The 26,693-nt window shown below is 45.1% G+C and overlaps 1 protein-coding gene across 1 annotated transcript in view; it reads left to right on the top strand.

Annotated features, from left to right (window-relative positions):
- The first annotated feature begins 925 nt into the window (after positions 1-925).
- RBM45 (RNA binding motif protein 45) overlaps positions 926-26,693 on the top strand; it is a 38,848-nt gene continuing 13,080 nt past the window's right edge. The window contains exons 1-8 of the mRNA XM_068245436.1: positions 926-1,285; positions 3,806-3,931; positions 4,807-4,933; positions 8,214-8,354; positions 14,551-14,733; positions 18,638-18,767; positions 20,032-20,128; positions 23,952-24,118. Coding sequence (XP_068101537.1) covers positions 1,007-1,285; positions 3,806-3,931; positions 4,807-4,933; positions 8,214-8,354; positions 14,551-14,733; positions 18,638-18,767; positions 20,032-20,128; positions 23,952-24,118 — 1,250 coding nt within the window. The 5' untranslated portion in view covers positions 926-1,006. The remainder of the gene's footprint in view (positions 1,286-3,805; positions 3,932-4,806; positions 4,934-8,213; positions 8,355-14,550; positions 14,734-18,637; positions 18,768-20,031; positions 20,129-23,951; positions 24,119-26,693) is intronic.

The raw sequence follows: 26,693 nt of genomic DNA, 5'->3' as shown, positions 1-26,693 counted from the left end.
CTTCTGTCCATGCGGACTGCTTACGCCATGTTACGGAATGCATGCAGCTTCAGCCATTGCTAGCTCCCTGCTTCATAAATCAGCTGGCTTTCTTCCTCTTTGCCTTATCTTCACATGCCTGCTTTTGTTATGAGTCTGCGAGTGGGACTCAGCTTATGCCTGGACTGCATATAAAACTGTTTGCAAAGAAGATACATCGTTTTGACTTGTGGTGTGCATATCCGCTATTTGATTAGATGGACTGTGAAAGGTACCATGTGCAGCAGGTATCTCATCACATAATGGTATCCAATTTCTGATAAGGGGTCCTCGCTCCTAGGTTTTGGGTTTTATTTTAGGTGGGCGGGAGGGTTTTTGTATTTGGTGTATATTTGCCTGACATCCAATTACATGCATTTTATTCTCCATATATATTCATGCAATAAAGTGAAGATTTTTTGTACCCTTTGAATACTTGTCCAGTGGTGGTCAGATCTCACTTCATGAGCACTACTCTTTTATTCTCCACCCCATTGAGATACATTGACCAAGCGTATCCGCAGCCGCAAGCGGCTGCAAAAACGCCAAAAAACCCGCTCGGTGTGCACCAGCCCTGAATGAGAAGGTGTATCCAAACTTTTGGTATGTACTGTAGATAGATAGATAGATAGATAGATAGATAGATGGATAGATATTAAAAACACAAGTGTACCAAGATACAAAGATTTCTGAAAAGGGATGAATAAAGGAGAAAGGAACTAAAAGATTTCTGTTCCAAAACAGGAATTGTCTCCTAGGCCAGCTCAACGCTTCATTTTTGTGCAGTCATGGCAACAGAGTCTTCTGCATGCCGAACAGACCTAATAGACCTCCGAAGGCCAGGGGTCGCTGTTCATGCTCTGGCATCAAGTTCACTGACTTATCTATCAGACGTTGTAAACGTCACGCTCCGGAAGAGGTGGAAGAGTGTGCGCCTCTTTTGTCTGTTCCCTCGGCGTGGTAGTAACGTTTATCTGTGTTGGCTGAGATGGAGGACAGCAGCGGCTTCAGAGCTCACGGTGGGAATCTGGATGATCCGCCGAACAGTCGCCTCTTCCTGGTGGTGAGCCGCTCGGTGACGGAGGAGACGATCCGGGACAAGTTCTCCAACTATGGCGACATCCAGGACATCTGGGTGGTCAGAGACAAACAGACCAAGGAGTCTAAAGGCATCGCTTATATCAAGTATGCCAAATCCTCCCAGGCGTGCCGGGCAATGGAGGAAATGCACGGCCGCCACATCGGCGACTCCGGCAAGCCAGTCAAGGTAATGGCCCTCCTGCTTGCTCCATTTTAGAGTATTGGAACACGTACATTACAATTTGTGGATTGTTAGTCTTTATTTCAAACTATATGATTTAAAAAAAAAAAAAATCTGTCTGATGCAATCAGTGTTGCTTGCAACAATCGAGCTGAATTGTACTACATGCACCTTGATATGATTTTGGAAGTCCATGCATTTGCTGATCACATGGGTACTGGCAAAATGAATGGAAATTGTGATGCACCTTCTTTAGTGCTGCGTTGTGATTTAATTAAAAGCAATCACATTGCCTGCTGCAGTTTTGCTGCGTTTGCGTGAAGCCAATGGGAGCACATGCAAATTATTTGCATCTCATTGACTGTCCATAGTCTTCACTGCCAGTGATTCCACCACCACCCTGCCATGTTGCAGCTTGCAGAAGTATATGGGACTAAACACAGAACATGTATATCACACTTTTTCTACTGGTGGATTCAAAGTGCCTGAGCTGCAGCTGATAGGGAGTGTTCTATAGGTAGTCTTGCCAAGGGGCTGTCAGCCATATTATCTCAGAAAAAACACACACATACACTTGCTCTACTTGCATAACTTATGTATTGCACTATCCATGTTTTGATTTTAGTGATTTTTCTACTGTAAAAGAGAAAATCCTATTTAGCATTTCCCATTTTAACTAGCTATTTTGAAGCCAATTCTAATGTCCTTTCCCCCCTTATGCTCCTCTGTCTGATTGTGTATGCGTTGCCTACCCTCCACTATAGAAAGTGCATTGTCTCAGCATGAGAAATATTGGCCAATCAGAGGAACAGAAGTGTGGGAGGGGAAAACAGGTGGGAAAGAGGCTTCAGCAAAAAAGGACAACCCAACATGCCCTGCAACTTCCTTTGTGTGTACCAAATAAGTCAGGTAAACTGGGGAATGATCATTTATCAGCAAGAAAAGGAATAGTGATTTTTAACTTGGATTGCCTGGGTAGCATCCTTATTTCTTGTTTACCAGATAAAAATAAAGAATTGATTTTATGCCAGACAGTTAGACTTTAACCAATACACTATCCATCCAATGCTATGATGCATTTGCTGTCATGAACTGGACAACTTGCCAAATGTGTTGTCCCTGATGTTCCACTAGCCTTGTCAAATATGTTCAGAGGGAACCTGTGCAGGAACGGTGGGCTCCAAGGACTGGGAAATCTGGATTATCATCTAGAGAGTTATGCTGTGCGTACACTGCTCGTTTTGTGCGCCGGATCGAGCCAGCTCGTCCCTGCCGGCGCTTCCTTGTCACCGCTCGATTCCCTGCCATTGTCCGCCGGCGGGAATCGAGCGGGTGCGGGTCGAGCGGCATGATCGGGCCAGCTAAAAAATATTATCAACTGGCCGGATCAGCTGGTCGATACAGAAACGTACCGTGTATCCCCAGCATTAGTGTTCTCCCCAAGCCTTTTTAGCCAGTTGCTTGCCAGGCTAATTCTGGTGACTGTCAGGAGGCAGGGCCAGCAGAGAAGTGAATACTAATGAAGAGGGGCAAGACACTTAATCATAGCTCTTCCATCCTGCAAATCTGTAGCAGTGTGTGGCGCAGCTGCCCCTAGAGTTTGCTGCCTGCATTTCTTGATTTAGGTTTTAGTCATGGTGATTTAGACAGAAAGGTCTAGGGGGCAGCAGCGCACTGGAAAAGCAGACAATCTTTCTCAAATGCCCTCTGCAAGTGAGTGTCCTGGGCCTCTTAATTGGGCCTATTCAGTGCGCTCCTGGCTGGCTCTGCCTGCTCTCCACATGCTGCTGCGATACGGGGAGATAAATTGCTGGATCACCTCCCTTCATACACCTTTCATCGATGTGGGATCAGGAGCCAGTAGAGATGTGGGGTCTTAGGATTTGCAGGGCAATTCAGGCTTTAGTCATGCCACAGCTTGAAGTGTCTCTAGGATTGTAAGAAGCCATCTGAGGAGGCTTCTGTAGCACTCCAAGTTATAACTGAGCAGGGAGAGGGAGAAGAGGGTCCTTTTGACTTGCTGTCTTGAATGAGATGCCACAGTGTATGCTTGCTGTAGTGCCCAATTGCTTAGCAGGTGGAACTGGTCCCTGAAAGCAACAGCTACACCCTGTAGTAACCTATCTGACTAGTTCACGGTGTCTAAACCTGCTGCCATGACAGAACCAGGCAAGTGAACACCCACATCATTAGAGGGTCCCAACTGCACGCTGAGCTGAAGAGCTTACACTCCATGTGCTCCCTGCAGTGATGCTCAGGCACCCTCTGAGGAGAGAGCAGCTCTCCAATATGGGGGGGGGGGGGGGCTCTGGGCAATTGCCCAGTCTGGCCCTATGAAAGCACTGGCCCTGTATTTCTGTGCCCTGCCCCAACCGGGTATTTTTTCATGCCACCCAGCTGGGAAAAAATTCTGGGAGAACACTGTAGGGTAAGTATCATACGTTTTGTATTTTCTGGAAATTACAGGTTCACTTTAAATATTTAAACATTCCGTCAAGTTTCTGTAACGTCTGCGTGTTTCTATAGGTATTTATTGCACAGTCTCGGGGTACCTCTTCTTCTCATAGAGATGTGGAAGATGAAGAATTAACCAGAATATTTGTCATGATTCCAAAAAGTTACTCAGAAGATGATGTCAAGAACACGTTCAAGGTAAAAACTCGTTAGAAGTCTTGAAATATTGTAGTGCTGCCTTTTTGATTTTCTCAAACATGTTTTGACATTTCCTGAAAGAGGAACTGTAAAGAAATATAGTGGAATGCAGTAAATTATTCAGGTTACCCACTTTCCTGTCAAATATCCTGGTTTCAGCATTGGAAAGATGTTTTTTCTGCTGGCTTTAGAATTCTCAAGCGAACATTCCGTAGAGATCACCTGTCAGTACTAAAGATGATGATAAATTTCAGAAAGTAATTCAGGGAGGGAAGATTTTACAATGGGAAACACCATTTTGTGGTTAAACAGCAGTCTCAACCATCCTGTACCTAGTGGGGAAGGAGGGCATGTAGACATGCCTCTCTCAATAATGCAGAGCAGCACAAGACACTTACTAAAGCTCTGGGTGCGTCTTTGCACTTCTTACAGTTACTGGCTGCATTCTCCTCAGGCTTCCGGTGTGTTACCTGACCTGTATCAGGAGCCATACTGTGGATGCAGCAAAACAGCCCGCAGCTGTAGGAATTGAAGATGACCGGAGCTCTGGTCTTCCACTGCTCTGCATTAATGGGGTGGTGGGGCCAGTTAAATTACCTTTTGATACCTTGGCATGTGGAAGAGGAAGTTTTACGTGTTTACTGCTGTGTAAATATTTTATTTTTATTTTGTTTTCATTGTGGCCTTTGTCCCTGTTGAATAGAATTACTCTGTTTGGACAAAACTAAAGGTCAGAATTCTCCCCACTTGAGATACAGACATGAGTAACGTGTAAAATATTCTAGCCATTTCTACTTTATCCCGAATGATAGTAAAGTGTTGCGCTTTAATATCCGCAGTAGACTTGGCACATTCATATTTTCTTTATTTAACAGGAATATGGTCAAATCGAGTATTGCTCAATCTTAAAGAACAAAAGCACAGGAGAAAGTAAAGGGCTGGGCTACGTGCGATTCATCAAACCTTCCCAAGCTGCCTTGGCAATAGAAAATTGCGACCGCAGTAAGTGTCACTGATTTGTGTTTCTACCATCCATTGCTTCCTCTAAAGCAGGGCTGGCCAAACTGCTAGCTGTATCCGACCCATTCGTGTTTGTAATCCGGCCTTCCGATGGAGAGCTAGATTCCTCTCCTCCCTCCATGCACAGTTGCGTGTGGTGTGTTATAAGTTTACATTACTTAGTTGCACTTTCAAGTGCCAATCTCCATGGCCACGACAGCGTCATGTGACCTGCTTTAAAGGGACGCAGAGCTCAGGAAACGAAAATGTATACATACTTAGGGCTTCCTCCAGCCCCATACGCTCCGATTGCTCCCACGCCGCCATCCCCAGTCTTCTGCAGCGCCGGTACCGGGTCCCTGCACTTCTGTCAGTCGCAGCCAGTCTACGCAGGAGGCGCACTTCTAATACACCAGACTGGCTCCGATTGACGGGAATGCGGGGACCCAGTACCGGCGCTGCAGAAGACTGAGGACGGTGGCGTGGGAGCGATCGGAGCGTATGGGGCTGGAGGAAGCCCCAGGTATGTATTAATCTTTTTCATTTCCTGAGCTCTGGTACACTTTAAGTACGTGCCAGTGTGTCGCATGATGCCACTGTGGCTGTGGAAATTGCCGTTGGAAGTTGCGGTTGGGTGAGTTAAACTTATCATTATGCACACTTGCAGCACTGCAGGGAGGAAGTAGAGGAATGCGACCAACACTGGGAAAAGTTTGCCCACCCATGTTTTAAGGGCTTGCAGATGTGAATATTGTTTTTTGAACTGTATTTTTAAGCCATGTTACAACTCAGAGGGGTGTAGCATTAATGCCATCCCGGACTTTCAGCAGTTTGGCTGCTTCTATTTTAAATGTATGCCTTTTTGGAGCTCCAGATAGTGCTCCCTTCTAAAGCAACAGTGGTTACATCTCCTGGACAGGAAATGTAATCACATCAGTGGGAACGACATCTCCCAGCAAGCACTGTGTCTGCCAGGGATCTAGGCTATCCCTTTAGGGGAGGTTCACAAGTAAATGTTAAGTGAGATTAAAAAAAAAAAAAGACTTGTCTATGGAGAGGGGAGGCACTGGATCTAATAGAGCCTTCCCATTCATAGTCCCCTTGTTCATCCCCATTCAAATCTACTGCCATTGAAGGCTTCGAGTGCTCCTGAAGATGGGCGACTCTGTACTGTGAATGCAGGTGTGTGAGAGCGCTCTTATGCATGCGCAGTATGGAGCAGCCCGTCTTGGGAAGCACTCGGGCTTCAGAGGATACTCGGAGCTTTATTCGATCAATCGGTCGAAAAGCTCTTGCGGGGATGACGGCACTGGAACCAGAATATCATGAGAGGAACAGGAAGAGCATATGACCCAGAGCCTGCATACATATTGTCGTGTTGCCGGTGAGGAGGGCACTGGGAGAATCGAATGACTGCTCTCCCTGCTGCCGCACTAAACACTATTCCTCCTTCTACTATTGTCGCAACTCTGAGGGAGATGTAATTCAGGGTCTGGCAGGTGTAACTGTATGATACTTCTTAATTTAACAATTTGCTGTCCACTTAGAGACACTGAAGTTGCTGTGTTTTTTTTTTTTTTTTTTTTTTTTTTTTTTTTTAATTCAGTCCTCTTCAGCATGAAATTTGAAGCGGATTCGCCACATCCCCCGCAGCAGAACATGTGATTTATAGCCCTGCAAAGTTCCAGGGATCGCAGATTTTTTTTTTTTTTTCTTCCCGGTAGAGGCAGAGATGTGCAGAGTAGCTCTGCCTTCTCCAGTCAATATCTGCCCCTCCACACCCCTCTGTCTTCTTTCACTGAGAGAGGCGGAGATTGACTGGAGAGGAGGCACAGCTCTGCCTCCCCAGGCAGCAAAATCTGCGTCCTGCAAAGCCGTGGACCTTTGCTGGACTAATTCTGGACCATAATAACTCGATCTGCTGCGGGGATGCAGCGAATCAGCTTAGAATTTAATGCTGAAAGAGGAGCTGTTAGGTATAAGGTCTCAGAGAAAATAAACACATATATCAGTAGCTAAAGATTGGCTGTACTTACATTACATATGCATTTCACTGTCCACGTTTGTACTTCACAGAATTTTTATATAGTATATGCAGAGATTGATGCTCCTGACAGCTCATGGCAGGTTCCATGTTTTTCTGTCAAATGTGTCGTCATGTCCTGCCTGCTTCCTGATCACAGAAAAGCTCGTACTGAATAACACAGTGTGCAGTGAATATTAATGAGCCATGTGGCTAGGAACAATAGCTGACTCCTGCAGTGTACTCTGCCCGGAGATTTATCAGTGCTACGCGCTGGACTGATTACAAGCTGCTGTAACGTCTCATTAGCAGCCGAGGGGAGGGCCCCAGAATGCTTTGCAGTATAGTATGCGGCTTGCGTCCTCTTAGGTCTAACAGCTTTTCTGATAAGCACACATCAAAGGTAAGAGAGATTTTTATCTTCACTATTGCCTTTTTGGCTTCCTTCTAAACTGTTTAACACAGGAGAATAGAGGTTTAAATTAGCTTCTGCAGCCTGACAGTTACTCTTGAAGAGGACTGGATAAGAAAATAAGGTTAAAAAAAAAAAAAAAAAAAAAAAAAAAGAGAGAGAGAGAAATTAGTAAGGGGGATGGGCTTGGTACAGTGTAGGCAATGGGTACAGATAGTAATATGACCAGAAACTGTAACCCTATTCCACTCTGTCTAAATGAAAAATTTGGTCTGCTTTAAGTTAGAGAGGTTCTGAAGAGAACAAAAATTGCTATTTTTACTTGCTAGTTCGCTTCAGAAGTCTCATTAGATGTAAACTGCCGCAAAACGAGCGCTTTAGACCCCCCAAATCCCTGGGAAAACATCCACAACCAACTTGGTCGTGGATTCTGCTGCGCTGAGAGGCAGAGCTTTCTGCTGTAGCTCCGCCTCTCCTGCCGTCAATCGCCATGCAGATCTCCACCTCTCCCCCGCCCCTCTCTGTGAAGGAAGAGTGAGAGGGGCGGGTAGAGGCGCCGATCCACGGCGATTGATATCAGGAGAGGCAGAGCTGCAGCTGAAAGCTCTGCGCCGGCCGGATTGCCCCCCAGGGATTTGGGGAGTCTAATGCGCTTGTTTTGTGGCAAGGATGCGTTGGTTTAGATATAATGAGAGGACTGAATCGAACTAGCATGTAAAAACAGCAATTTTTGTTCGCTTCAGTCTCTAACATGATTGAAATATCAGTAAACTTTTTACAATGAACATTTTTGTCAATAATCCATAAGACTATCTGTCTAACGTCTGCCTTTTATTACCTTTTTACAGATTTTAAGGCGATTCTGGCAGAGCCTAAAAATAAAGGATCCTCATCGGATACTGCAGATTACCACCCGTCCAGCTCCTCTCGTCACATGGAGCCTCTGCTGCAAGAACCGTCCTCCGCCTTGTATTCTTATGTGCAGTTGGGTTAGTTTTGCCATTACATCATGCTGTGTATACTCTCCGCTGATTTTTGAAGGTTATGTAGATATTTGGAGAAGGCCCATTCTATATACAGCCCCAGTTATGGGAATAGGGCAGTACAGCCATCAGTATAGTCTTACTGAGAACCAATAGCCTGTTATGATACAGAATGATTTTCATTAGATCCTGTTATTGTGCAAAGGCAACTGCACACAAGTGCTGTATTATGCAATATGAACCATGCTACTTCTGTAACATAATGAGAAGCTGGTAGAAGGAATTTTTATATTGTGCAGAAGTGATAAAACAGGTGGTGGGGAAGTGATCTGCTGTCTCCATGTATGCTACAAAGATTAGGCTACTCCCCTAGCAGCAGTGTAGCTTGTTTAAAAAAAAAAAAAACTTGGGCATATGTCACTTGACTTATTTTGGGGTTAACAGGGACAAGAAAACCCCTTTCTGGACGTTGTCACAGAGATGCTCTCCATACCTTGTACAGAGGGTAGAGGTCCTGAAGTGCAATAGAAATGTTCAATGAGATGCAAATAATTTCAAGTTGATGCAGGATTATGCCAATTTTTTTTTTTATGAAAATGTATGCAGCTTGAAAATGGACTACGGTAATCGAATTTTCCCTCAGCAGGATTTGATTGGTTAATTTTACGCTGCATATATTTGCATAATGCTGCACCAACACGAAATTCTTTGCATGTCATTGACCTTCCCTAATGCGCAAAACATGTTTTTAGAAGCATATATATATTTATCTTCAGCTGCTAGCTTATCAAATGATTTGCAGTAACGTTTGTTTTCATTAGTGTTCTCCTCACAGCTAATATGTAAACAGAGAAGATGGTGTGCTTGTTTACTGGTATTTATTTTCTAAGCAGTGATTCAAGCTGTCATTTTCCTGGTGGAATCCTACCACACCATTTGTATACCAATCCACAAGAAATGAATGACATTTGTTGTTCTGTATTGCTCAAAGCAGGAAATGACTAAATTACAGCAGATTTCCCAGTTTACCCAATCGCATTTTGATTGATCAGACAATTTAAAATAATTTGGAGTCCAGTGTGTCCCAGTGACAGTATCGTGCATGGGCAAAAATTCGGATTCAAGTGAATCCGGATATTTGCTATCTGGATTCACCCAGTAATGCTGTGCGGCGGGGGATGTCAAGCTTACCCTTCTGACGTCTTCTTTGTCCGTCCCTCGTCGCCTCTAACGATGCGATGCGTTCCACTCGGTGCTCACGTGACTACAAACACTTCCTCCTCCAACCCGGAAGGAGGAAGGGTTTGTAGTCACAAGAGCGCCGAGTGGAACGCATGGTGGGAGGCAACGAGGGACGGACAAAGAAGACCTCAGAAGGGTAAGCTTGACCCCCCCCCCCCCCCGCACAGCATTACTGGGTGAATCCAGATAGCAACTATCCGGATTCACCCAAATCCGAATGTTCGCCCATGCCTGGACAGTACGTACAGCCACTGCTGTGCATCACCCCTGACACAACTGTTCCTGGCATTTTTTTTTTTAAATGAGGTGGGAGGTAAAAATAGCCACATGAAGCCTTGGTCAGGAACTGTGATATTAAAGTCAATGGGAACTGTGTATAAAACACACACAAAAAAAAACCAGCCAGATACTTGAGGGAAGGCTCTGGGTCCTATAGCGCCTTCCGCTCTTCTCATGGATTCCTCATTCCAGTGCTGGCGGTAGCAGTATTCTACCAAATTGGTCAAATACTGCTTTCTGCCCCTGAAAGAGGCTTCGGGAGCCCCGAGTGCTCCGGAAGACAGGCAGCTCCGTACAGGTGCAGTATGGAGCTGTAGCTGCATCGATGGGACCGAGAGTGGAGCAGGGAGGCTCTATAGAACCCTAAGAGTGCATACACATCAGACCATAGTCTTTGGAAAATGAAAGATCACAGACCAATTTTACCCCCTTCCATGTAGTATGAGAGCCCTACCTACAGTCTATTCTATGGAGCTGAACTCCCCATCAGACAGAAATATTTGCAAGATGCTGCACACAAAGATGCTGTAGTACATTCAAAAGATCAGTATCTGCAAAAGCTCTGTTCCCACAAAAGATCCATTCCTGCAAAATGCATTCATAGTCTATGATATCTGCAGATTGTCTGTTAAACAAGGTGTGTATGATGATCTGCAGATATCATAGACTATGAATGCATTTTGCAGGAATGGATCTTTTGCAGATACTGATCTTTTGCAGATACTGATCTTTTGCAGATACTGATCTTTTGCAGATACTGATCTTTTGCAGATACTGATCTTTTGCAGATACTGATCTTTTGCAGATACTGATCTTTTGCAGATACTGATCTTTTGCAGATACTGATCTTTTGCATGTGTACAGCATCTTGCAAAGATTTCTGTCTGATGGGGAGTTCAGCACAATAGACTTTGTAGAGTATGGCCACATACACACATCAGACTATAGTCTTTGGAAAATGAAAGATCACAGACCTATCTTACCACCCTTCATGTAGTATGAGAGCCATACCTTCAGGCAGGGAACACACTTGTCTTTCAGTTTTCTACGCGCGTTTTCCTGCATACTTTTTCTGCACTCCAAGTGTTTCTATTCAGGAAAAACGCATGCGTTTTTTTCATAGCCGCTGATGTAATTGATACAAAAAGCTGACAAAATGTGCAGAATCAGGATGCAGAATGTCAGTTTTTTTTTTCTGCGCGCGAACAAAATATTAAGTGTGTTCTAGCCCATTGATTAACATGAGTTCTCAGTTTTTCTGTGCAGAAAACGCATACGAAAACAGTCAAGTGTGTTCCCTGCCTCAGTCTTTTCTATGGAGCTGAACTCCCCATCAGAAAAAAAATCTTTGCAAGATGCTGCACACACAGATGCTGTACAGACACAACGGATCAGTATCTGCAAAAGATCTGTTCTTGCCAAAGATCCGTTCCTGCAAATTGCATTCATAGTCTGATATCTGCAGATCATACACACCTTGTTTAACTGACATTCATCTGCAGATCACACAATCATCTGCAGATCTGAAAATCCATCCTGGTGGATCTGATCTGCAGATGAATGTTTGTTAAACAAGGTGTGTATGGTGATCTGCAGATATCATAGACTATGAATGCATTTTGCAGGAACAGATCTTTTGCAGATACTGATCTTTTGAATGTCTACAGCATCTTTGTGTGCAGCATCTTGCAAAGATTTCTGTCTGATGGGGAGTTCAGCTCCATAGAATAGACTGTGTAGGTATGGCTCTCATACTACATGGAAGGGGCTAAAATTGGTCTGTGATCTTTCATTTTTCAAAAGACTATGGTCGGATGTGTGTATGCACCTTTAGCCTTCCTTCTCTTTGGGTAAGTATCTGCCTTATTTATTTTTGATTTTTCACAGTTCCCATTGACTTTAAAGCCCAGTCCATTCACAAATGTAATCTGTTAACCAGCTGGTTGTCTCCTTCTCCTAGTAGACTAGCAGTCATCCAGAAAACACCTCATACTTGTTGTAAATTGCAGTAGTAATGTACCCCTGCTAATCCGATTTGCTGTCAGATAAGTATGCTTTCCTTAGACTGTCAGAAATCCTCTACTTATTATGATGGTATTTGAGTGACAGATTAGGACCATATACCTCTCCTTCCACCTGATTGTCAGGCATTTTTAGATAGATAGATAGAGATTTATGCAACATGGGTGACCCGGAACTTATAAACTAGAGTGGAGGTGATATTGTGACTGCTGCGGTTCACATTTACACTGAGGTATTTAGGATCTTTTATTAGAATCTAAATCTGTGATTGCTTTTGAGAATTTTAGAAGACTTCATGAGCTTCACTCCTTTGGAACCCTCTTCCAAATCTCTGTCAAACTCCTAACCTTGAAGACTTTCCACGCACCCTTAAAGGATACCCAAAGTGACATGAGATAGACATGTGTATGTACAGTGCCTGGCAAACAAATAACTATGCTGTGTTCCTTTTTTTTTTTTTTCTCTGCCTGAAACAGTTAAATATCAGGTATGAAAGTTTTTACCTCTTTCTTGCTCTCAGAAGCCATTTTCTGCTAGGAAAGTGTTTTAAAGACAGCAAGCAATGGGCAGCGCGCACAGGCTGCAAGTGAAGTGAAAGCTCCAGAGATATGCCCAGCCCCTTGGGGCTAAATACATACCTTGAATACAAATCAGATGCAAATTATGTGCTAACACTAATCTAAATTCTAAAATTTGAATGCAAGCTGACACCCCTGGAGGCAGCTAGCCTGAAGTATACTTAAGTTTTGTACAGCAGAGCTCTGCATACTTGTGCAGGTAGTCAATTCGGGTGCAGCGTCTGTTTGGAAGCGCTGCCATTTCCTTCTGCTGTACAAAACTTAAGTATACTTCAGGCTAGCTGCCTCCAGGGGTGTCAGCTTGCATTCAAATTTTAGAATTTAGATTAGTGTTAGCACATAATTTGCATCTGATTTGTATTCAAGGTATGTATTTAGCCCCAAGGGGCTGGGCATATCTCTGGAGCTTTCACTTCACTTGCAGCCTGTGCGCGCTGCCCATTGCTTGCTGTCTTTTGAACAAATGTGTATACCATTTATGGCTAGCTGCACCAGGTAAGGATTATGATTTTAATTTTAGACTAGCTAGGGCTCACTGTTGGATATGTTTCACTGTTGAATATGCTTCACTGTTACATTAGTTTGAGGTTTTAACCCTTTTTTCTCTTTTTTGGACAATTTTCATTGTTTGAACATGCTTCACTTTTTGATATGTTTCACTGCTAGATTAGTTTTTAGTTTCTCTCCTGTTGGGGCACGTCACCGCCGTAGGAGAGTATATTAGGGATAATTTGTGCACAACTTATGCTGAAGCTAACGCCCCTTTTACTGTACCTGTTTTGAATGCAAGGTGTGTAACCTGCCCGTTAGTCGAGCTCTGCATACTTGTGCAGGAAAGTGTTTTATAGTTGGAATTTCTTATCAGTGAGGGTCACACTAGCCACTTCCTGGCACTGAGTCAGCCACTTACATACTTGATATTTAACTCTTTCAGGGAGAGAGAGAAAAAAGAACACAGCATAGTTATTTGTGTGCTAGGCACTGTACATACACGTCTATCATCATGTCACCTCAGGTATCCTCTATCCTAGCGCTAGCTACATGATTCGCCCCTTCCTGCTCCTTCCCTCCCACCCTTCCGATCGCCGTCGGCGATCACACCCATAAGGAAATCCCGTTTTGAACGGGATTTCCTTGAGGGCTTCCCCCATCGCCATGGCGACAAACGGAATGACGTCATGGACGTCGTGACATCACAGGGACTCCCGATCCACCCCAAAGCGCAGCCTGGCGGCGATTGGACAGACTGCGCATGGGGGGGGAGCCCTCTTTCGCATCGGGTAGCGGCGGATCAGCGGCGATCGGGTAGGACACGCAGCAAGCAAAGTGCTTGCTGCGTGTTTAAAAAAAATAAATAAATAAATAAATATTCAAATCGGCCCAGCGTGGCCTGAGCGGTGCCCTCTAGCGTCTCTGAACGAGCTCAGCTTGTCCATAACGCTGGGGAGGTTGAAATGCACATCTTTAGACAAGCATACAGCTTGTTCTCCTTTCCCTTCAGACACCTCAACTTCTGCACCAGATGTCAACTGACCTGTTGCCTTATCTGCTAGCTACTTTGTCACCATACCGGTGTCTTCACTCCTGTCAAGATTGTAGCCTCCCAAGCTCAGGGTCCTCCCCTTAGGGTGCATACACACATCAGACCATAGTCTTTGGAAAATGAAAGATCACAGACCAATTTTACCCCCTTCCATGTAGTATGAGAGCCATACTCTACACAGTCTATTCTGTTGAGCTGAACTCCCCATCAGATAGAAATCTTTGCAAGATGCTGCACACATTCAAAAGATCAGTATCTGCAAAAGATCTATTCCTGCAAAATGCATTCATAGTCTATGATATCTGCAGATCCTCATACACACCTTGTTTAACAGACATTCATCACTGCTGTGCAGCAGTTTCATGACTTTTGATTGTGGAATTGAGCTTCATACTACAGTAGTACAAAAGTTCAAGTTAATTTACCACTTTCACTGTCTGCTTAGAAAATGGTGTGAATCAGTTCTTAAATGATTTCCCATTGTTGTCCTACAGATCTATATGTGATTATCCTTTTGTCTTCTTTTCCCTTTCTAAAGATCAATATGATTATGGTTCTTATGATAAAGGCGCAGATGCAAGGAACCAGGAAGGCATATCTAAACGACTTAACGTTGTGTCCCGGGTACCACTTAATCAAGAACAGATAACCCACCTGTGTGACCTTATTCCAGGCCTTGAGTTCTGTGAGCTCCTCCAGAGGGATCCTTACACGAGTTACAGTAAGTTGTACAAGTAGTACTGCCCTGTTCTGTTTTTCTTTGTTTTTTATTCTTTGACATTCTTAAGTAGCTTCAATGACCGGCACCACACAAAAAGTGTTATAGCTCAATCAATTTATTCTGCCATCCAATCGCAACGACAGACTGCTGTTTCGACCATATCCTGGCCTTTGTCAAGTTGCAGATAACATACAAGATCACAGTGCTCATGTCAGACATTATATAGGAAATAAAACACACCCAAAATATCCCACAACCAATCCCAGCAGCTGAACATAAACGGACCTGATGGGAGACTGCATAGCCGTTAAGGCTACCCATCAGTAACAAAAATTCAAAAGCCAGCCTACCTATGGGGTGCAGCGCGAAACCGCCGCTCCAATAGCTGTATGATCCGCATCAGGGAGCTCATTACTCCGCCGACATCCTCCGTACAACCGGAAGTGATGTCATGGTCACATGACCTAATGCGGGCCAGTCACCGCTCCCCTCTGCCGTCCAATACAGTTGGAGCATAGTGCAAGCGTAAAGGCAGTGGGTGGAGCGGCCAGAAAAGCGTAGCCATAGCTACCAATAATAAATATAAACACAGCATGCCGCTAACATACTCACACCCATCTCCATACGCCGCATACGGAATTCCGCTGCCCCATCCTATGGCAGGCTACTAGGATAGTCCAAGCTGCTAGGTATCTGTAAAATATAAATAAAAACAATCAGAACAAAGAAATAGAGTACAACACATAGTATAAATACACAGACAAAGCAAGTTAATATGATCTAGCCTAGATACAAAAGCACAAATCGTATTCTCTGTTTAAACCTGCCCTACCCATAGCATCAAGTCTTCTGATCCACCCCGCCTCCCTGCGCAGGAGCTCCTTCACACGATCACCTCCCCTCCAGGAGTAAGGAACCCCATCAATAGCCATAACTTTAAGTTGGGATACACTATGGCCACACTGTGAAATGTTCGGATACTGCTTGCCCAGTAGTATGATTCCTAATTGCGGACTTATGTGCAGAAATACGTGTTTTTAGACTCTGTGTGGTCATGCCCACATAGATATAACTACAGGGACACTTAATTAAGTAGACAACATATGTGGAGTCACATGTATATCTTTCTTTAATATGAAAGGTGGTACCCATTGTTGGATGTTGGAATCTATTCCCACGCATGGCATTGCCACACATGTGGCATGACATGCAAGGGAACATACCAGGTTTGCCAACCGGAGCCCGTGCTCCAGAGGCATTCCTGACCCGCAGTTTATCTCTAACCGTGGGGGCCCGACGAAACGACATAAGGGGTGGGTATCGAAATTCGGGTACCCGAGGCAAACCGTCACGTAGAATGTACCAATGCTTGCGTAAACTCCTGGCCAATACATCGCTGCATACATTGTAAGTCGACACAAAAGGGATGCGGTTAAACGATCTCGATTTTGGTCGTCGGGTAACCGTCCGTGTATCCAAACATCCAACAGGATAACCCCTAGATTTAAACCTATTTGACATTTCAGCTTTGCGAGCCTCGCAAGCCTCAGTGTCACTTACTATCCTATCCACTCTTGCAAACTGACTACGGGGGATACTATTCTTAGTACCCTCAGGGTGGAAACTTTGATAGTGCAACGTGGAGTTCCTATCTGTGTGTTTAGTATACAAATCCGTGTAGATGGTATTGTTGCGTCGGCAAACCAAAACATCAAGGAATGGAATACAATCACGGCCCCAATTCACAGTGAGTTTTATCGGTGGACACTGCTGATGGATTTGTTGGACAAAATTGTCCAAAGTAGAACGCGGCCCCCTCCATATGCAAAACACGTCATCTATGTATCTCCACCAGCATACAGAGTGTCGGCGGAACAGGGGATTGAGGTATACAAAGGTCTCCTCAAATAACCCCATATAAAGATTTGCATAGGAGGGGGCCACGTTCGATCCCATGGCAGTTCCACGTCTCTGGCCATAGAAACGCCCCTTGTATTCAAAATAGCAGTGTCCACCGATAAAACTCACTGTGAATTGGGGCCGTGATTGTATTCCATCCCTTGATGTTTTGGTTTGCCGACGCAACAATACCATCTACACGGATTTGTATACTAAACACACAGATAGGAACTCCACGTTGCACTATCAAAGTTTCCACCCTGAGGGTACTAAGAATAGTATCCCCCGTAGTCAGTTTGCAAGAGTGGATAGGATAGTAAGTGACACTGAGGCTTGCGAGGCTCGCAAAGCTGAAATGTCAAATAGGTTTAAATCTAGGGGTTATCCTGTTGGATGTTTGGATACACGGACGGTTACCCGACGACCAAAATCGAGATCGTTTAACCGCATCCCTTTTGTGTCGACTTACAATGTATGCAGCGATGTATTGGCCAGGAGTTTACGCAAGCATTGGTACATTCTACGTGACGGTTTGCCTCGGGTACCCGAATTTCGATACCCACCCCTTATGTCGTTTCGTCGGGCCCCCACGGTTAGAGATAAACTGCGGGTCAGGAATGCCTCTGGAGCACGGGCTCCGGTTGGCAAACCTGGTATGTTCCCTTGCATGTCATGCCACATGTGTGGCAATGCCATGCGTGGGAATAGATTCCAACATCCAACAATGGGTACCACCTTTCATATTAAAGAAAGATATACATGTGACTCCACATATGTTGTCTACTTAAGTGTCCCTGTAGTTATATCTATGTGGGCATGACCACACAGTCTAAAAACACGTATTTCTGCACATAAGTCCGCAATTAGGATTCATACTACTGGGCAAGCAGTATCCGAACATTTCACACAGTGTGGCCATAGTGTATCCCAACTTAAAGTTATGGCTATTGATGGGGTTCCTTACTCCTGGAGGGGAGGTGATCGTGTGAAGGAGCTCCTGCGCAGGGAGGCGGGGTGGATCAGAAGACTTGATGCTATGGGTAGGGCAGGTTTAAACAGAGAATACGATTTGTGCTTTTGTATCTAGGCTAGATCATATTAACTTGCTTTGTCTGTGTATTTATACTATGTGTTGTACTCTATTTCTTTGTTCTGATTGTTTTTATTTATATTTTACAGATACCTAGCAGCTTGGACTATCCTAGTAGCCTGCCATAGGATGGGGCAGCGGAATTCCGTATGCGGCGTATGGAGATGGGTGTGAGTATGTTAGCGGCATGCTGTGTTTATATTTATTATTGGTAGCTATGGCTACGCTTTTCTGGCCGCTCCACCCACTGCCTTTACGCTTGCACTATGCTCCAACTGTATTGGACGGCAGAGGGGAGCGGTGACTGGCCCGCATTAGGTCATGTGACCATGACATCACTTCCGGTTGTACGGAGGATGTCGGCGGAGTAATGAGCTCCCTGATGCGGATCATACAGCTATTGGAGCGGCGGTTTCGCGCTGCACCCCATAGGTAGGCTGGCTTTTGAATTTTTGTTACTGATGGGTAGCCTTAACGGCTATGCAGTCTCCCATCAGGTCCGTTTATGTTCAGCTGCTGGGATTGGTTGTGGGATATTTTGGGTGTGTTTTATTTCCTATATGTCTGACATGAGCACTGTGATCTTGTATGTTATCTGCAACTTGACAAAGGCCAGGATATGGTCGAAACAGCAGTCTGTCGTTGCGATTGGATGGCAGAATGAATTGATTGAGCTATAACACTTTTTGTGTGGTGCCGGTCATTGAAGCTACTTATCACTGTGACCCCTTGGTACAGGGGTGGGACCGTGGCACACTTCAACTGTAGAAGCCAGCATCGGTGCTCCTGGGTCTGTGTTTTTCCATTTCTTTGACATTCTTGAAATATTTTCTTTGCAAGTTGTTAAACTTTTGGTTTGAGTTAAAATGGTAATCGCTACTTTTTTTTTTTTTTTTTTTCTTCTCCCTCTCTCAGCCCAGGCAGTGGTTCAATATCAGCAGATTTCCTCTGCCATTTACGCCAAGTTTAAGCTACATGGCTTTGAGTACCCACCTGGAAATCGCCTTGGTGTCACTTACTTAAATGATAGCGGTGATGGCACGGAGTAAGTACTGTCTTTGTAACAAGCTGCTGTCGTCTTGGGTGGATTAACCTTATCACAATTTTCCCATGTGTTTAATAGTTTGGTTGTCGGTATTCTGTGGGACCCCTTTTCCAGTGTGTGTGTGTATACAAAAAGAGGAAAAACCCTGTCCCCCTGCATCTCTTATTCTATCCCTACTGTGTGTGTCCTCTCTGGCTTTTATTGAAGTCCTGTGTCACCTGCATTTGCCTATAAAAGCATTACCCATGCAGCAGCAAATACAGACAACACATGCTTTAATAAAGCCGGAGAAGACGCACACATTTCATAAAGCAGGAGAAGGCAAACACAGCAGGGATTGAGCAAGAGGCGCAAGGGGACCTGCCAGCATCTGCCTGTTAACTTGCGTGCGTGACGGGTAGCAGGGATGGACTTTCACGACACCCTATAAAGAGCCTGCTTGCAGCCTAGACAAGACCCCCATCAAATTCTTTATCATTTAGCAAGGTTTGAGGGGCATCCCAACATGTAGCTGCTGCAGTGAGCTGTCCTTTGTGGCCCTGCGCCCACCCCTTGTAATCCCACTTCACGGCTCCTCAGACCTTGCTGAATGGGCTTACAGAGCCTTCCAACAGTGAAACACAGCAATAATACAATGCATTACAAAAAATTGCTTCAAGTACAGCCTGATGGTGCATGTCTTTCCTCTTTATATTGCTTCTCTATGTAGACTACCTGTCATTAGTCTCAAACATAAAATGAAAGTTAAAGTGACACTGAGGCGGAATTTTTTTAATATAATTACTTGTATGTGTAGTACGGATAATTAGTAGCAAAAAAATTTACGCACACCTCCTAGTTAGCGGGCACATTTATTGTTTGTAATCACTGCCTAAAACTGGCGATTAAGAGCCAGGATCGCGGGGGAAACGGCAAAGAGGGATCCAGGAGATCACAGTAACTTGATTGGTACGTTTTGTAGAAAAAAAAAAGATAGTACAGATTCTTTAAGCTGCACATGCACCCTAGCGCTGTGTGCACACAACTTCATGTTTTATGGGAGCCCAGCAGCAGTGGGTAAAAGCAGAAGCTCAGGTAGTCTTGACCCCTGTGAGGAGAGAATCCACCGCTAAGGAGAGCTGGAGCAGCAAATTATATTTGCATCTGTGTACTAAGAGCAGTCTGTAGCAGCCTGTCATTAGAAAATAGTTTATTTACTGTATGTTTAGTCACAGTAATGAAGTTATTTATTTATTTTTCCCCCTCTCTCTCTCTTATCTTCCAGTCTTCTTAGAAAAATGGCCTCTCAGATGGTGGCTGCCCAGGTAAATTCAATGGTATGGGGCTCACAAGTTCCACCGCAATTTCCAGCATCATCCTCTGTAAGTATTTGCCAGAATACATTTCCCTTACAATAGTGGAATATTTTTTCCTTAATTAATTTCCCAATGCTTGCATAGATTTCAGTGGAAACTATTTTCTTCAAGAAGACTCGTAGCAGAACAATAAATATTAAAGGGAAGGTTCAAGCAAAATAAAAAAGTTTCACTTACGTGGGGCTTCTACCAGCCCCATGCAGCCATCCTTTGCCCTCGTACTCACTCACTGCTGCTCCAGTCCCCCGCTGGCAGCTTGCCGACCTCGGAGGTCGGCGGGACGCATTGCGTACATTTTTACGCATTCCGGCTAGTGCAGGAACATCAACACATACATTTTTACGCGTTACTGGTTTAATGCGTAAATTTTTACGCATTGAACCACTAACGCGTAAAAATGTATGTGTTGATGATCCTGCACTAGCGGGAATGCGTAAAAATGTCCGAGGTCGGCAAGCTGCCAGTGGAGGACTGGAGCAGCAGTGAGTGACAATAAGGGCACAGGATGGCTGCATGGAGCTGGTAGAAGCCCCAGGTAAGTGAAACTCATTTTTTTATTTTGCTTGGACCTTCCCTTTAATCACACTACCCATTTTTCAAATGAATTCTTCTCTGGTTTAAGCATCGGAAACTTTCTTTTAATCAATATATTGCTGTATATGAATAGGTAACCGCACCCTCCTAGTGATGTTTAGCTTAGACAATGTCAGGCAGCCCTCTGCCCCAGAGCACTTTGGGAAATGAACTGAAGTTCCTGCTCACTGCACTATTAAAAAATAAAACCTCCCACAGTTATTCACATTGGCAGCAGTAAAGATGCCGCCATCTGTTCTACAATGAAGACTGTAAATTGTTGGGGTTAGATTTTACATTGGGCTAAGATCGACTACAATTTTATAAATGAATGGGTTTTAAAAAATAAGCAATTTGTATTCATTATATTCAGTAAAATTCCTCTTTAATGAATGTTTCATACAAGTCCCTCTTGTAGCTTAACCCTGGCAAGAATTGAGAACGGGGCTGTGGAGTCAGTACAAAAATCATACGACTCCTCAGTTTATGAAACCTCTGACTCAAACTCTGACTCCAGTTACCCAAAATGGCTCCGACTCATCTGACTCCGACTCCTCAGTTTATGAAGCCACCGGCTCCAGGCACCCAAAATTGCTTTGACTCTGACTCCTCAACTCTGACTCCACAGCCCTGATTAAGAACCTGCCATCCTCCCACTTTAGTAAAAGTGCACCCTGAAAATGGTGTCCACTGCTGCCGCTATGACACTATCCTCACAGCTGAGCACTTGAAATTTCTGAAAATTCTGAACGGTGTGCAATCCACCTGATATAGACTAAACCTTTACCTGGTTTAAATCCTACCCCACAAATGCTAGCAGCCTCAAACTATGATAAATGAATCATAAATCATTGAGGGTCTTGTTTTTTTTTAATACATTTACATTGCAATTCATCTATTGTCTAATATGTTATATAAAATGGCGCAGGGAAGTGTTGGATTATGCTGACTGATGTGTCCTGCGCATGCATATTAATTACTGCAACAATTATTCGTCAGCTGGGGCTGCAATAGCGTTATTGGCTTCGTCAGTCGGAGGGCAGCACAATCTGATGGGAGGACATAACTGGTTTTCAGAAATTTCCCTTCTTAACACAGGAGGTATCTGTGATTATCCAGGTTGAAGTGAGCACTGAGGTGTCCCACAGTGCATCAGTGCTGAATATGCAAATTATCCCTTGTTACTGCCTATAGCCGATACTTACCATGTCCTGTTCCACATCACTCCAATACTTCCTCATTCTGTGTTTGGAGACAGAAGATGATGGACTGTGACGTGGAGCGCATCGGCTATAGGCAGCGACAAGGGTGTGTCAACACCCCCACCCGCTGAGGCTGCAGTTTCGTTCAGAATGCGGGATCAGAACTGCGGAGCTCATGTCTAGAGGCTGCCATATTTGTTACCTTTTTTTTAAAGAATACTAATCTTTCATGCATCAGTAGTGTCTGAATCATCAATCTGTAACAAGTATGTGGTAAATTCAGTCAAAGTTCAGTCGAATATCTGATCTGCATGCTTTTTCAGAGTCTGTGGCTAAAAGTAATCAATTTGCTTTGTCTAAAAGGAAAATATGGCGGCCTCCACATCCTTCTCATTTCAGGTGTCCTTAACCAGTTCGCATTCAGTCGTTTTTCGCTTCATGCATCCGAACAATGTTCACCTCCCATTCATTAGCCTATAACTTTACTACTCATCACAATGAACTGATCTATATCTTGTTTTTTCCGCCACCAATTAGGCTTTCTTTGGGGGGTACATTTTACTAAGAGCCACTTTACTGTAAATGCATTTTAAAAGGAAGAATAAGAAAAAACCGGAAACAAATCATTATTTCTCACTTTTCGGCAATTATAGTTTTAAAATAATACATGCCTCCATAATTAAAACCCACGTATTGTATATGCCCATTTGTCCCGGTTATTACACCATTTAAATTATGTCCCTATCACAATGTATGGCGACAATATTTTATTTGGAAATAAAAGTGCATTTTTTCCGTTTTGCATTCATCACTATTTACGAGCTTATAATAATAATAAAAAAAAAAATATTTCATCTTTACATAGATATTTAAAAAGTTTAGACCCTTAGGTAAATATTTGTGTTTTTTTTTTTTTTTTTTTTTTTTTATTGTAATGTTTTTTTGTTTTTTTTTATTAAACATTTTATGTGGGTATTTTTTGGGAGGGTGGGATTGAAATTGTATTTTTTTTTTTTGTAAATATGTGTATTTTTATTTAACATTTAGATGTAGTTTACTTTTTGGCCACAAGATGGCAGCCATGAGTTGTTTACAGTGACGTCACTCTAAGCGTACCACGTACGCTTAGAGCGACATAGGAAGCAGAAAAAGCGTAGCTTCCGAGAGAAGCTGTCGCTTTTTCTGCGGGGGAGAGGAATCAGTGATTGGGCACCGTTGCCCGATTCACTGGCTAACAAACCGCCGGCTGGGAGCGCGCACGATCGGCCGCGTGGACGCACAGGAGCGCACATGGCTTCCTGGACGTGAGTTTCACGTCCAGGAATGTCAAATAGTTAAGAGGAATGGTCGCGAAAATTTTAAAATTTAAAACACATACAAGTAGAAAGTACATTTTTCCCAGAGTAAAATGAGCCATAAATTACTTTTCTCCTATGTTACTGTCACTTACAGTAAGTAGTAGAAATCTGACATTAACGACAGGTTTTGGACTAGCCCATTTTCTCATTGGGGGGGGGGATCTCAGGGTTTTCTTTTTTTATTTTTAAAAGCACTTAGTGAATGGCAGTTGCTCCGTCCAACTGCCTAAATAGTGAGCAGGGAGGCTGGACAGCATTTTTGTATTAATCATTTTCAGGGAATGTCTTTATAAAGAATAAAGGCTATGCTGAGAATAACCCATAAAGAGATGGACTAGCCCAAAACCTGACAGTAATGTCAGATTTCTTCTACCCACTGTAAGTGACAGCAACATAGGAGAAAAGTAATTTTTGGCTCATTTTACTCTGGGAGAAAGGTACTTATTTGTATGGGTTTTAAATTTTAAGATTTTCTCGACAGTTCCTCTTTAAAAGGTCTGTGATCAGAATTAAGTGGTGTAAAAATGTACAAACTAACTACTGAAGCTTCACCACAGATTATGTGGTTCTGCGTTGAAGAGTTAAAATCTTGAGGCCCTTTTCCTCCACTTGCTGTGAAGTAAATTGTGTTGAACTGCCTGCTTGGTTTTAGAAGTATTCAGCAGGGTTTTCAAAGTGACTATGTTTTGTCTTCAGGCCTATGATCGAGGATATGCCTCCCCCATCACGCCTCAGATTCAGACAGACGCTACTCTTCCAGCATACAAAAAGAAGGCTTCTGGTGATGCCCAGTGCAAGGAAAGACTGTTTGTTGTATTCAATCCTCAACCGCTACCACAAGAGATTGTAGAAGACGTGTTCTGGTAAGCGTTCTTTTCCTGCTATGGCGGCTGCATTTGTGTGTCTGGCAGTGTGGTCATACTGGTGTATGACATGTTAATGTTGTGATGTTTATAAGGGTTAAATGATCTCCGAGCAGAATTGAAAGGGACCTGGTGGGTTACACCTATTCCAAGAAACTGGCAAGTCAATGTAATTTCCTGGTACCTATGCTAGCAGTGAATATGAATGCATCCTATGCAAGTATGTTGGAAGATGGCGTAGACCTCCGGTGGAGGTCTTTTACTCCCTGCTCTCGGGAGACCCGCGGTGGAGGTCTTTTACTCCCTGCTCTCGGGAGACCCGCGGTGGAGGTCTTTTACTCCCTGCTCTCGGGAGACCCGCGGTGGGGGTCTTTTACTCCCTGCTCTCGGGAGACCCGCGGTGGGGGTCTTTTACTCCCTGCTCTCGGGAGACCCGCGGTGGGGGTCTTTTACTCCCTGCTCTCGGGAGACCCGCGGTGGGGGTCTTTTACTCCCTGCTCTCGGGAGACCCGCGGTGGGGGTCTTTTACTCCCTGCTCTCGGGAGACCCGCGGTGGAGGTCTTTTACTCCCTGCTCTCGGGAGACCCGCGGTGGAGGTCTTTTACTCCCTGCTCTCGGGAGACCCGCGGTGGAGGTCTTTTACTCCCTGCTCTCGGGAGACCCGCGGTGGAGGTCTTTTACTCCCTGCTCTCGGGAGACCCGCGGTGGAGGTCTTTTACTCCCTGCTCTCGGGAGACCCGCGGTGGAGGTCTTTTACTCCCTGCTCTCGGGAGACCCGCGGTGGAGGTCTTTTACTCCCTGCTCTCGGGAGACCCGCGGTGGAGGTCTTTTACTCCCTGCTCTCGGGAGACCCGCGGTGGAGGTCTTTTACTCCCTGCTCTCGGGAGACCCGCGGTGGAGGTCTTTTACTCCCTGCTCTCGGGAGACCCGCGGTGGAGGTCTTTTACTCCCTGCTCTCGGGAGACCCGCGGTGGAGGTCTTTTACTCCCTGCTCTCGGGAGACCCGCGGTGGAGGTCTTTTACTCCCTGCTCTCGGGAGACCCGCGGTGGAGGTCTTTTACTCCCTGCTCTCGGGAGACCCGCGGTGGAGGTCTTTTACTCCCTGCTCTCGGGAGACCCGCGGTGGAGGTCTTTTACTCCCTGCTCTCGGGAGACCCGCGGTGGGGGTCTTTTACTCCCTGCTCTCGGGAGACCCGCGGTGGGGGTCTTTTACTCCCTGCTCTCGGGAGACCCGCGGTGGGGGTCTTTTACTCCCTGCTCTCGGGAGACCCGCGGTGGGGGTCTTTTACTCCCTGCTCTCGGGAGACCCGCGGTGGGGGTCTTTTACTCCCTGCTCTCGGGAGACCCGCGGTGGGGGTCTTTTACTCCCTGCTCTCGGGAGACCCGCGGTGGGGGTCTTTTACTCCCTGCTCTCGGGAGACCCGCGGTGGGGGTCTTTTACTCCCTGCTCTCGGGAGACCCGCGGTGGGGGTCTTTTACTCCCTGCTCTCGGGAGACCCGCGGTGGGGGTCTTTTACTCCCTGCTCTCGGGAGACCCGCGGTGGAGGTCTTTTACTCCCTGCTCTCGGGAGACCCGCGGTGGGGGTCTTTTACTCCCTGCTCTCGGGAGACCCGCGGTGGAGGTCTTTTACTCCCTGCTCTCGGGAGACCCGCGGTGGGGGTCTTTTACTCCCTGCTACCTTGCAAAACTCCCTACACAGTATGGAAGAGTGAGCTTTGCATGGAGTGTGCTTTGCTGACCATTTTGTAATCTGCAAAGCACAAGGACACAGCATTTTATCATGGCAATTGCGGTACACCCTTTCCACTGATGTGATTTGCACACAAACGCAGTCCATGCTGCATTTTTCCTGTATTTGCGTTAGAGGTGATGGGTGTGCAAGAATATCACTTGACAAACGCAGTTTTTTGTTGTTTTGTTTTTTCTTGCAGTATTCTGTGTCTTTTTTTTTTTTTTTTTTTTTTTTTTTTCTGGCGATTTGTGGTACAAAAAAAATAAAACAAATTGTACCATGATAGGAACGTCAAAACGCACAGAAACACGTTTTTAAGAATTTTTTTTAAAATTCTGGTGTTTGCATAAAGTAGCTACCGTATTTCGCGCCGTATAAGACGCTCCGGAATATGACGCACCCAGGTTTAGAGGGCAAAGTCCAGGGAAAAAAAGATATAAACTAAACCTGGTGCGTCCATATTTCAGGAGCGTCTTGTACATGACCTCCCCCAAATGGCGTCCTCCTGTGTCCTGCTGTCTGACCCATGTGGCTGCCCCATGTGCCTGCCCCCCATGTGTCTGCCCCCAGGTGTCTGCCCCCCCCCCCCAGGTGTCTGCCCCCATGTGTCTGCCCCCAGGTTTCTGGCCCCCATGTGTCTGCCCCCAGGTTTCTGGCCCCCATGTGTCTGCCCCCAGGTTTCTGGCCCCCATGTATCTGCCCCCAGGTTTCTGGCCCTCATGTGTGTCTGCCCCCCGTGTTTCTGCCCCCGTGTGTGATCGCCGGGTCCCCCCTGCTTGCCCCCCTCCTCGTGTCCTGTCTGTGTGTTCTCGTCGGGTCCCTCTCTAATTGAGAAGAGGCAG

Source organism: Hyperolius riggenbachi, chromosome 7, assembly GCF_040937935.1.
Source record: "Hyperolius riggenbachi isolate aHypRig1 chromosome 7, aHypRig1.pri, whole genome shotgun sequence".
In the NCBI taxonomy this organism is placed as follows: Eukaryota; Metazoa; Chordata; class Amphibia; order Anura; family Hyperoliidae; genus Hyperolius; species Hyperolius riggenbachi.
This window is presented reverse-complemented; position numbering and strand designations above follow the sequence as displayed.